The sequence below is a fragment of the Phyllopteryx taeniolatus genome, chromosome 3, assembly GCF_024500385.1.
Source record: "Phyllopteryx taeniolatus isolate TA_2022b chromosome 3, UOR_Ptae_1.2, whole genome shotgun sequence".
NCBI classification, from domain to species: Eukaryota; Metazoa; Chordata; class Actinopteri; order Syngnathiformes; family Syngnathidae; genus Phyllopteryx; species Phyllopteryx taeniolatus.
In genome coordinates this window covers 5,935,468-5,947,545 of record NC_084504.1, presented here as the reverse complement: position 1 = coordinate 5,947,545, position 12,078 = coordinate 5,935,468, and the positions used below count along the sequence as shown (strand labels likewise).

Genomic DNA, 12,078 nt, shown 5'->3' with positions numbered 1-12,078 from the left:
CTTTGAGTTATTACTTTATAGAGCTCTGTTTGGACCAATGCTGCATTTGAGTTTGCTGTGACTGTCCTTTCCTACTTTTATGAATTACGCATTTAAAAATATATGATTTGACTGTCATCAATCCTAATCTTCACTGGCAGTCTTCATTATTGTTTAAAATGCTCTATAGTTTAACTTCATGCAGAGAGGTTACAGTGGTATGCAGTCTCCACACCGGTCAGTGCAGAACCGGTTGTGTTGACAGCTACTCTTACTCATACTGTAAATCTTTGTGTTCGTCTCCATTGGTGCTGCTGGTAAGTTCACATGTCGAAACGCCGACTTAAAGTGACGTTCCCGTTCAAACTGTTGATTTGAAGTATCTATTGTGCAATGATAACTTTCAAATCGAGTATCATGTACATTTTATTACATCAACTATGGTTATTTAAAGTCAGTGTTTGCTTTTTCTGCCCAAGCTGTTTTCAGTTTCTGTTGTACTTGACAAGCCCGTGGAAGCATGAGAGCAGAACATGTACAGCACTTGTCTGGCTCAAGCTCACATTTCTAGTTTTCCGCCTCAGTACAAGACCTCTGTGCCCCGATGGTCCTCTCTTGACCTTGAGATGGACCCACAGGGACCAGATTAAGAAACCGAAAGCATGTGTGCTGGAGATGAGAAACCCCCTGGCATGCCAGTTTTTTTTTTTTTTTTAAACGACAGAAACACTGCCACCCACATCCACTAAACACAAAACAGCAGTCTGTTTTCCAAAGTCTGGGAACTATGCCAGGTAATTTGTAGAACTTTGTTTTCCAGCTGTGCGTCATTGCTATGTGTTGTGTGGGCCCGCATGTTATAACTCGCATGCATTTTTTTGCTGAGGGCAAACTATTTCGTGGGAGTTGAATGTGTTTAATTACAATAATTACTGTAGCCAAAAATTGAGTCAAAGAGTCAAATTTCCCAAGTTGCATAACATTGTCAACATCTGCTTTCCATTTTTGACTCGTTCACAAAGTCAATGTAAATTGTTCAAAGATGTCTAAACGTGCCGTACGAATCTACACACACAATCTGCAAGTCAATGTTTTCTTTGGGAAAGGAGGGGAGAGCAAGAGAAGAGTGCTGGGTGGTGGTGTTAGCGGGAGATGCGATGATAAAAACGTGACCCAAAGCGGAAACGATCATTACAGGCCCAACGTCAGAGTCGGGGCGAGTCGTGTGGCTGCGGGCCCGCATGTCCACAGCGAGATACACGTCGGCAGCCAGCCAGCCGCCCACTTCGTGATGTCACTCAGTCTAGCATTATGGGATGTCGGGCACCGTCCGCAAATTTGTGAACGCCTCCCTTTGTTTACTCACTGTACACACCTAGATGGATCACGTAGGCAGCGAGGCTGAAATTGCTTCAGCTGATCAAGATACTGTAATGTCAAAACAAGAAAGAGAAAAGGCACAGAGCACTCTCCAGGATTTGTTATCATTTGAGTAAATACGAAACACTTCCCATTTCATCATATTTCCTGAACGTTGGCTCCTCACTGACAAAGGCCAGATTCTATTTCACCCCCATTTTGTAAATATTCAATTAGTGAGCTTTACATAGCTGCGACTGCCTTGTTAAAAGTCCTTGCCCTCTGGTCTGCTACCATATTTACTTCGATCCTACTGCCCTGTCATTCTACAGAGAGGTTAAGCCCATCTTCAACTTTTTGCTTTCTGGGATTTTTATGGACTCTTGACATAAGTGTGCCGTTGTCCCAGCGGCTGTGGTCAGTACAGCGGATGACATCAGCGCAATTTGACTGAACATGTAACATCTTTTCTGGCGATGCCATGGGATCATTTGCACACACATCTTCTGTGTCAGTTCTAGGAGCTCATTTTTGTTCTCTGTGCAAAAAAAACCCCCCCAAAAAACATGAAGCTGTTGCCATTCTAATAACCTCCAGCAATACCTATAAAATGCCAGTAGATGACAGTATTGCTGTGCGAACGTTATATAAACGTTAAATAAATGTGTAAAACTTTCAGGTCTAGGTTTTCAAATACTGTCTATTTCAACATTTTAAACAAAAAAAGTCAAAAAGCACAATCCATAACAAGCCACCCTCTCTATTACTTGTTAGTTAGGCATCATCAAAGAATGAGTTATTTGATTTGATTTTAGTTATGTTGACTTTTTTTGTGCAGTGGTTAACTTCTTTATGGTTGTATAAAATTTTGGAGCGTTAAAGCGACGCTAAAATTCTTTGGACGAGGACAGTTTGGAACTGATGAATCCAGTTTCAGTTTTGTTTTTTTGTTTTTTAACTGAAAAAAATTGGGAGTTGATCTGTGTGTGGTCCGATCATTGTGTTGGACCCAAGAGATACCACTGAATTTCAGAACCGACTGTCCACACTCAATGTTTGGTTAAGAGTCAAGTATTCTGATGACATATTTGATTTTCAGCCAGACTTTGCCTCGCCTACATAGGGTCGAAACGTGCGTGGGCCTGCCTGCTAACGTCAACGACAGGAGACGAGCACATTTCCTCATTCTAGTATGTCTTCATTGTGTCACAAATTGATACTATTGGTCAGTCCCCACTTTGTTATTTTCGCGCAATGTTAATCAATTGAAAGTGGTGAAAATAGCTTGAGAACAAATCTGTAGATGCTTTTAAATGCTAGAAATGTTATTTATTTAAATGTGATAAGTGTTATAAAGCACTCCCCATTTCCGTGCAGCAAATATTTGGCTGTATTGAAAGTCTGGATGTTTATTTTGTATACTATCGAGTGAAAAGAGTGAGCTTAGATACATTTGTGTAGGCTTGTTTTGTTATAATCGATCGCCGTTGCAGAAGGGAAGCCGCATGAGGCATAAATGCACGCAGATTCATTTCTGCCTAGTTACAGGGGTTTAGTCAATGTTTGATCCTCCGTGACTTTCTGAAGCGCTTTGTGCATTGAAGTTATTATTATTGGGAATATTGTTATTATTATTCCATTAGCGTGTGCGTTTTGTGATGTCATAATGCATCCCAAAAAAGCTGGGTTAACTGATTTATTGTTTTGCCTAGGTTAAGAATGTTAAGAATCTCGCTGATTACATACTGTATTTTATTTCTAAGAAAGAATTTCCTCTTCTTGCTTGCACAAGTTAAGATCTTTTAGTCTGTGCTTTTGTATGTTTTACTTGCTATGTCATCATACAGTACGTTTGTAATGAGAGCCAGGAGTAGACGGCAGGCAGTCCATTAAATCCACTCATTTGCAGCGCTGGGATAATGGAACGTATGCTGCCAATATGTGCAAAACATCATTATGTACCTTAAGGTGAAGTTCCCCACGGACAGCTGAAGCCAGTAATCCGGTACCGATGCGAATGGTTATTTAGCTCTGTTGAACACGATTTGACTTCTAATAAGAATAGAATGTCCACTCCGCACACTTTGAACATCAATCGTCCTTGAAATGCGTTTAGTTGGTTACGGGTCAAAAGGGATTTCAAAACCAGTGCATTCTGTTTTACATGAAATGGGACTTTTTATACTCTGGTTTTATATGCTGCAGCTGCAACCGCAACCGCTCTTATTGTCCCACCTCATTTCATCACAGTTGCTTGAGATGATCAATACCACTCTTTTGAAGGCTCTACTTCAAGACGGAAAGTTGAAACAGATGGCCTGGAAAATACAGTTGAAGCTCAAAAGCAGAATGGTCAGAGGTTGAAATTAAACCCAAAATCCATTTCGGCCCAGAGGTTTTGACTTTTTGTGTTTCATTTAGTGATGCCACTAAAGAAGAGTGCACCTGTCATGGTGACCGTAAGACCTGACATGCAAATTCCCGCAATATAGGAAACCGGTACACACGTCTCAATAAGTGATGAGTGATCATTGTTCACTCCTCAGTAGTCATTGAAATGTCAACAATAATAATGAAAAGAACAGAATGTGCATTGGAAAATAATGAAATGTGAAGTGACTCACCTCCCAGGCACACAAAATAATCATTCCACTGCATGTTCATTATAATGCACAAGGAATAAAAGGTCTTAGGATGCATTCAGGGAGTTACTTAAATTTACATGGTTTTCTATGAGAGAAAAAATATATATTAAATACTAACAAATCAGAGGTTGACCATGGAATGGATTGTATTCAACTTTAGTAGCTATACTGTATATGGGTCAATTTAATATAATTTGACAATAAGACACTTATATTAAGCAATAGGGGGTGGGGGGGGGGGGGGGGGGGGGGAAATCCAACATATACTGTATATCAAAAAAATGTAATTGGCATCTTCAGGCAACATGTTGCAAAACAAGACATTTTATTTCTCACACCTAATGATAAAGACATTTGGGCATTAAAAGTTTGAAAAATATTACTTTAGAATTTGTTTTCTGAGAAACAATGATGACTTTTTGGTGGATAACAACTGCCAGGAAATACTATGCTCATATCTATCAAATGAATTGATTTCCAAAAGGAAATGAAGTGGGCCATGTCTTCACCGTTACTGAGCTATCTTCGGGAGAGAGGCGGTGTACACCCTGAACTGGTCGCCAACCAATCACAGGGCACATATAAACAAACAACTGTTCACAATCACATTCACACCTACGGGCAATTTAGAGTCTTCAATCAACCCACCACACATGTTTTTGGGATGTGGGAGGAAATCGGAGTACCCGGAGAAAACCCACGCAGGCACGGGGAGAACATGCAAATTCCACACAGGTGGGGCCGGATTTGAAGCCGGGTCCTCAGAACTGTGAGGCAGACGTGCTAACCAGTCGTCCACCGTGCCACCCGTTATTGATCAAATTGTATGAAAATGATCCATATGGTTCCATCAATCTTCTATACCACAACCATTCACACTCACAATCTGTTGTATGACAATTTGGTCTCGAATGACCATTAATTGGAATGTTGGTAGAAGCCGGAGTACCCAGAGAAAATCCACAGAAGCTCAGGGAGAACATGAACATTTCCCACAGGAAGGTGGGGGCCAAGATTCGAACCCCAAAACGCTGAAATCTGAGCTAGACATGCTGTCCAGTACATCACGTGCTACCTCTTCATTGTACGTAGAAATATAAACACTAATAATAGATTAACTTGACTAATGTCCCGACTGTTGTCTGCAGTCTGTAATTAAAGTGCCACCAATTCTTTACTAGCACAAAACGATGACAGGTTTTGTGTTTCAGAGCATGAATCGGATCACATCCTTTATTTACAACTTCATTGTGCGTTGGTACATGAAAAGAGTGAGACAATATTGCAATCTGTTGTCAGGATCCTACATTTTGACAGCAACGTCGTCTTCATTCAAATCATGAAATCATTTTTCAGCCTCATGAACAGGTTTTGCATCACAGTGTCAGTGTGAGCAGCACACTATCCATTTTCTTCATCAGCAGTCCCTCTAATCACTTTCCCATGCTTCTTTGTTTGGAAGCCATGCGTGAACTCTGACCTATGCGCTGATACCGTTGGATCTAGAAAGCAATGGAGAGGAAGCAGGCCAAATGATCCTTAACAATTAAGAGGGCTCCTTAGTTTAAAATCCACTCCAGCCTCGTCTTAATTTTGAATATTCAAATGACGCAAAATCAAATGAACAACATCATGCTGAACTTAAAGTTAAAGAGGCTTTAATTAGGGATGCATTGTTATAATTTGTCATTTTGTTTTAAGGTCCAAATGCTTTGCTCCAAGCATCAGCCATGCTTATCATTATGTCACATGGAACATATACATACATGCATATATACAGTTAAGGCCAGATTGATTCATATCCTGGACAAATTGGAGTCGATCTCATTTTATGTGTTGGATGGTTTTCTTGGAAATGAGCCACAAAAGTGAAAATATATTCATAGCTCTGATTTTGAGGATCTGCCATCTTAAATCATTGCAAATGTAGTGCACTGGGTTTGCATGTCTTGGGAAACTGTATGAACATATATGATTTGGTTAAATTTAAAAACAAAAAGGTCTCTCACCCTTTGCCACTTTATTGTGTCATTTTCAGCTGAAAGATACCCATCCAACAAATAAAAAGTCACAACAGTCCCAAATTTGTCAGTGGTATGAATAATCTGTTTCATAAAAAAAATAATAAATTAGAACAATAAATAGTAGTGTATTTATTACAAGCAGCAAAGTTATCAAAAGCATTATTGAAACAGAAAACACTTTTTTTCTCTTGGGCTTTATCCGGAGAACTTCTTTTTTTGGCCCCGACTTTGGTCCACGTATGATAAACATCCCCCCCCCCAAAAAAAAATAAAGGCAATTTTACTATAAAAAATGATGGATGACCCAAATGAGGAACAGGAGGTGCCAGGTCAGCTCGTTGAGACAGTCAACATTGTGAGTTGTGCAGGAATGTGGTCAACCCTCATACCGCCACCTCAAATAATCGTCTGGAATGACGTCCATGTTTGATTCGTGGAATACATGTTTCTCAGCCTCAAACACCTTGCTATCACTGCAGCTTTTTTTTTGTGTGTGTGTGCGCAGTGGAAAAGTGTCATGTGAAGTGGGAAACTGGGTTGGTATAGATAACCCCGCCAGTGGGACCCCTGCGTGGTGCCTACGTATCAGGAGCCTGCAGGAGGCAAGCCTGGAGAGTTCAAGTCTTGTCAGATTGCCTCGAGGTGGTCATTTCGCTGTGGCGGGGTGCATGAAGTGCTGATTAGTGTTTGCATCAAGTGGGCAGGCCGGAGATAAGTGGAGAGGAAAACACATGTCAGGGGGATGGAGCAGGAGGGGGGGGGGACCTCTGGCCCACTGGTTCCCACAAACACTGCATACACTGCAGAATGTGCTTAGTTAGATCCTTTAAGAACTTCTTGTAACTTTTAGTCACGCTGGCAAAAAGACACAAATGAACGTCACTCTTGCAGCACGACCTGATCTCCGCTGTCTGGCAGCGACCATTCACGACTTGAGGCCTGTAAGAAGATATCGTCTTTTCTGTCTCGATGGACAAAGTCCAGCCACACAGGACTTTATAAATAGTGGTTAGATGCACTTTCAGTCCCATTGGGTCCCATCTCTTTCAAAGAGTCCAATTATTGTTGTCTCAGCTTCGTTCAGCTTTTCGGTCATTTTATGCCCCCCCCAGCCCCACTTTAAAATTCAGCTATCTACAGCCACATTCAGCCACAGCCATGCCTTCGTACTTGTGCTTATACGTGACCACGCCTGTGTCATCCAGGTACAGGAGTGAGATGGGATCCAGCTTGGTGGGCACGCAACACGCTCGCGCTGTTTTCTGAGGACTGTTGATGTTCACCAGCGTTTGGACGATGGCGTGTTTCGTGGGCGTGACGTGCTTCGTTAAGGGGAACGAACAAATCCCTGAGCACTCAAAGGCATCGTAACTGCTGGGTGCCAGGATCCAACTGTCCCATCCGATATCTTTGAACTCTACGTGCAGAGGTTGTCTCCTGCAGTGGTTTCCCTTGGCGTTCCGACGGATGCGTGAAGTTGTGTCGTAGATCAGATTGGAGCGCATTTGTATCAGGTCAGCTTCATCTGGCTCAGACTCATCCCGCTCTCGCTCACCCCACAAGTCATTTTGCAGGATTACGTTGGAGGTTTCGTGGTCAATCATCTCATTCAGCTCATGCTTGTCATCTCGATGGTCGCCGCTTTCATCATCAGAGAAAACAATCAGCAGGGGTTTGTGTTTTTCCTTGATGTTCGTGTCAATCTTCATGTCTCCTTCAATAATCCAATTTTTGTTTCGGTCTGCTACACGTTGAGTGTCATCCTCACCAGCCATGCTGTCAACGTGCACCTCCAAGCGATGTGTGGTGCCGTGCTCAGATTTACGCCACCTCTGGGCAGTAGCAGTGAGGTTGAATGCTTCCCAGCCATTGTCAGTGCCATACACTTGTCTCGAAGCCAACTCCACCAGCTCCATATGCTCCTTTCCACCACTGAAGTTGTCTCCTTTCTCTAAATTCTCATCTGTGCTGTTGACATCTCGGTCATGACGTATCAGTTCATAGATAGTGACTTTGCGGTCGACACCGGCGAACAGGTGGCGGTCGGTCTGGACGAGCGTGTAGAGGCGGAGCTCGGCCGCAGTGATGCGTTCATGATGGGGGACTGACACGTTGAAGAGGAGTGGGTGGCGCCTCACTCCCCCACCACCTACAGTGCTTGAAGAGGAATCTGGGGAGAAAAAAAAAAGGGAAATGAATTCAAAGTTAGTATTAATGTAAGGATATATTAGCTCTGGCAACACTCATTATATTGGAAAACGTCCCCCAAAAATACGTATAAGAAACTATATAGCAATTTTTTGCAAAAAAATTAAGGTTTTTGCATTCAAATCTAAAGACCAAAATTGAGCACTAAACAAAAGTCCCAATGAATTCATTTCTGCAGGAAGGGAATTTAAAATGTAATCTTAAAAAAAACAACAACAACTAATGGTTTACTTTGGAGGTGCAACAACTAATCGATTATCCAATCAATCCACAATTATTTTAATAATCGACTAATCGTTTCGAGTCCTTGTTTAACTTTAAATTATCCAAATCCTCGGAAGTTCAGCCTCTTAATAGTAAATGTTAGCCAATTTCTTTTGTTATCCATGAAAGCAGACCGATTATCTTTGTATTTAATCAAAAGTCGACCTTTGCAAACTTCTGCTTTTACTTTGGAAAACAATGATAAACATTGTTAACTATTTTCTGAAGGATGTTACAGACCAAACCAGAAAGTGAATTATAATCTATTTATCTATTTATGTTTGTGCATTTTATGTACTGTCAATTTCAAATAATGTCCTGTTTTTTAATAAAGGAAAGAAATTAAAAAAAAAAATGTTTTTCTCCGATTCATCAATTAGCCAAAAACATAATCAACAGATTAGTCGGTTATTAAAATAATAGTTAGTTGCAGCTATAGTTTACCTTTTTCCACTTAAGTTTTCATTGTTTTCATCTAACACTCATTTTTTTTTTAAAGTACGCAAATATGACAATAAAAAAAAAAACAGTCTTAATAGTATTCACTGCACCGAGCCTCGTGTCCATTCCTGTATAAGAGTTTATATATTTTTGTTCTCCCTGTACCTCTTGTATACTCAGGTGAAATGTCATCTTAATCCATTATACAAAGAAAAAAAGTCCTTTGAATTTGCATAATTCAAACATGTACATCAGTAGCACATGATATGACGTATACTATTTCATTATTGTCGTGGAGAAGAGGGCATTCTTATAAACAATCAGCAAGGAAAACTGATGCTTGTCAGGAAAAATGTGCAACAAAATGTACAGACATAAATTAGAATGGGAAAAAATGATGATGATAATAATACAGTAAATAATTCTCTAGAAAAATCTATCCAAATTAGAAAATTCTGTTGTGTAATGTACATTTTGTCCCCTACCCAGGGCTTGTTTTGATATCGGTACACAATTGACGTTGCATGCTAACTGAACTGAATGTTAGAATATGGAATAATTAGAATTGATCAGTCATTAACACAGCTTCCTGTACCCTCATTCTTGAAGCTGCGGATGATGCTGGCGCTGGGCACAGACGTGCGGTCATTGGCAAAGCGGTTGTAGAGCTCCATCATGTACTCCGGTGGCTCCTCTCGTACACTTCCAGGTGGCAGTGAAGGTGGACCCAAGCCAGACAGGTTGAATGTCTGCAGGAACTGTTCTTTCAGGTTCTCAAGCACACCCTGCACGATCAGATTGTTATCCTGCTCCAACTGGGACGGGTCCGCTGCCCTTCCCAGTCCCGGAGTGGGTCGAAGCCTCTGGTCGGTGTTGGAGATGGGGCCGCTCTCGCCGCAAAGAGGCCCCCGGAGCAACAATATTGAAAATAGCAAGAGCAAAGTCTCGGTGCTGCAAATGGTTCCCAGTAGAGAAACCCAACTGCTCGCCATGGAGAAAAAAATTGCAATGAGCTTTTTGGAGTCACAGTCAGTAAAAAGTGCTGTCGACCTTTGCTGCGACAAGCGGGATCTTCTGTGGTGCCTGCTGTAAACCCCTTATGCAGCCCAGCAATGAGTCTCGTGCACACCTATCGGGCCGCAGGTCCAGTGACAGCGTGAGAGAGGCTTGCTACGGTCCATCTAGTCATTTCGGTTGTGTTGGACTCGTTCTGTGCTTTGCTCTCCCGTCCCAGCGTTTTCTCCCAGTCTCTTATCTACGATATGGTGGGCTTTGCTTTGCTCTTTGTGTGGACGTGCGTGTGTGTGTGTGTGTGTGTGTGCGTGCCCTCCACTTTGCGTGATGCCGAGCGTGTGTTATCACACAACTTCCTTAATGAGGATTTTGTAAACACTGTCCCGTAGCCTCTTCCTTGTGGAAGCGCTATTTTGTTTGGGTGGGTGCACCAGAGTTGATTTATTTTATTTTTTTCCCTTTTGTTTATTTGGTTTGTAAATGGCAGAGTTCTGCACGCCGTTGTTGATTTGTTTTTAACAAAGTACACCAATCTGTTGATACCATTGCATATTAGAGGATATGCACTATGCAACTTGTCCAAATGAAATTGAAATGTAATGAGCTGTGAGGCCCAATGACCAAGAATGAAGGATGCTCAACTCCTTTTCGCATTTCCTCATGAGTACGCTAGAAGTGAGTATTGTACATTGTCAATAATAACTATGGGAATAGACTGTAAATAGGATATTAATGTATATCCAGGGTTTCAAGTGGGACAGACCTTTACTGTAAGTCCAACTGAGTAAGACACAGTGATTGAACGGACATCGTGTACATACGTGGTATACCACACTGTGCCTGGTGCCGTCACCAGGCTGCTCGGACGCTTCCTGATGTGATAATATAATGCCCTCCCTGCCATTGGGAATAACATTCCTGCTCACCACCTGAACTCACATGCCAGCTCACAACTCTTGCTCTCATTCCAGAGCTTCTTGGCGTGACCTGGAGATACACTCAGTGCGTCACCCAGATGGGAAGCAATGAGCTTTTCCCGCGCCTGCCATTCATCTGCCAGGGTGACACTTGACAGACGTGCTCTTATCTGTTGCACTGTTAAACTGCTGTCGCAACCGACATCACACCTTCCTGATGACCCCTTGAAGCTTTGATAGGAGCCTGCTGCACACACAGCCACACACTACTAGGATTTTGTGGTACATTTCCAGAAATGTTCTAAAAGACAAGAAGATGTTTGGAAATTAAAAAGTTAAAATAACTTTAAAATTGATCAAATATATTTACCCCGGCAGCATCATCAAAACACACTTCAGGGATGGGCAACTTTAATGACTGAGGGGGCTGCAATTTTTCAACAGCACTACCAGGGGGGCCACATAGGACTGCGCACTTCCTAACCATTTCAAATATGGTCAAAATATGTGCATGTTTTTGTTTTATATATATACTGAACCAGTGTACATTACAGTATCTTACTGTATTCCATGCTCAAATGCATGTATAAAAGATCCACTCGTCAACAACAAAGGCTTTGAAGCAATCAAAAAATTACCGTTTAGTACTGTGATTTTTTTTTTCTGCTCAAAGGGCTCTCTTACATAAATAAGTACCATTCAAAAATGGCACACAACTGCTGAACAGCGAAGCAACGTTTAGTGCACGAACTCATTTTGTGCATTTTTCCACAAATCAACTCAAAATGTTGATACTAAATTTGTCCTGCATGTCATTCAAAACCCCCAAATTAGGCTTCCCCACTTTGCAGGATAGGGCAGCTCACTCTGCTTTGTTGAAGGAGCCCTGGTGCATCTCCCGTGTCCTGCCACTTGTCCAAACTACCGAAAGCGTTTGCAACACTATTAATGCCGTGCAATATGTTTTTGGTTTTGGAGGACACCAATTTTAGTAACTGCTCATGCACTTGCGACGAACTGTCAACGGTTCTTGTGAGGACATCTCTGCTGTTGGTGTACTTTTGATTTGAGCGCTTGGCAGCTTCAGTATACTTCTCGCATTAACATCAGTTCCCAGCATGCATTACACCATTCAATGATAAAAACATATCCGTAAAGGGGGCAAGAATCATTATCGTTCAAGTGTGTTTATCTTACCTAAAGTTCGTTGAATGTGTCTTAAATAAC

At 41.7% G+C, this 12,078-nt stretch overlaps 1 protein-coding gene across 1 annotated transcript; it reads right to left on the bottom strand.

Annotated features, from left to right (window-relative positions):
• Positions 1-6,121: 6,121 nt before the first annotated feature.
• On the bottom strand, positions 6,122-10,141 carry bmp10 (bone morphogenetic protein 10). The gene is made up of 2 exons (XM_061769286.1): positions 9,516-10,141; positions 6,122-8,177 (listed from the first exon to the last, which is right to left on the bottom strand). The coding sequence occupies exons 1-2, from the start codon at positions 9,910-9,912 to the stop codon at positions 7,138-7,140; spliced, it is 1,437 nt and encodes a 478-aa protein (XP_061625270.1). The 5' UTR covers positions 9,913-10,141; the 3' UTR covers positions 6,122-7,137.
• Positions 10,142-12,078: the final 1,937 nt, after the last annotated feature.

Coding starts and splice junctions, on each gene's coding strand:
- bmp10 (XM_061769286.1), bottom strand. CDS start 9,912: ATGGCGAGCAGTTGGGTTTCTCTACTGGGAACCATTTGCAGCACCGAG. Junction 8,178..9,515: donor CCGCAGCTTCAAGAATGAGG/GTACAGGAAGCT, acceptor TTTTCTCCCCAG/ATTCCTCTTCAAGCACTGTA.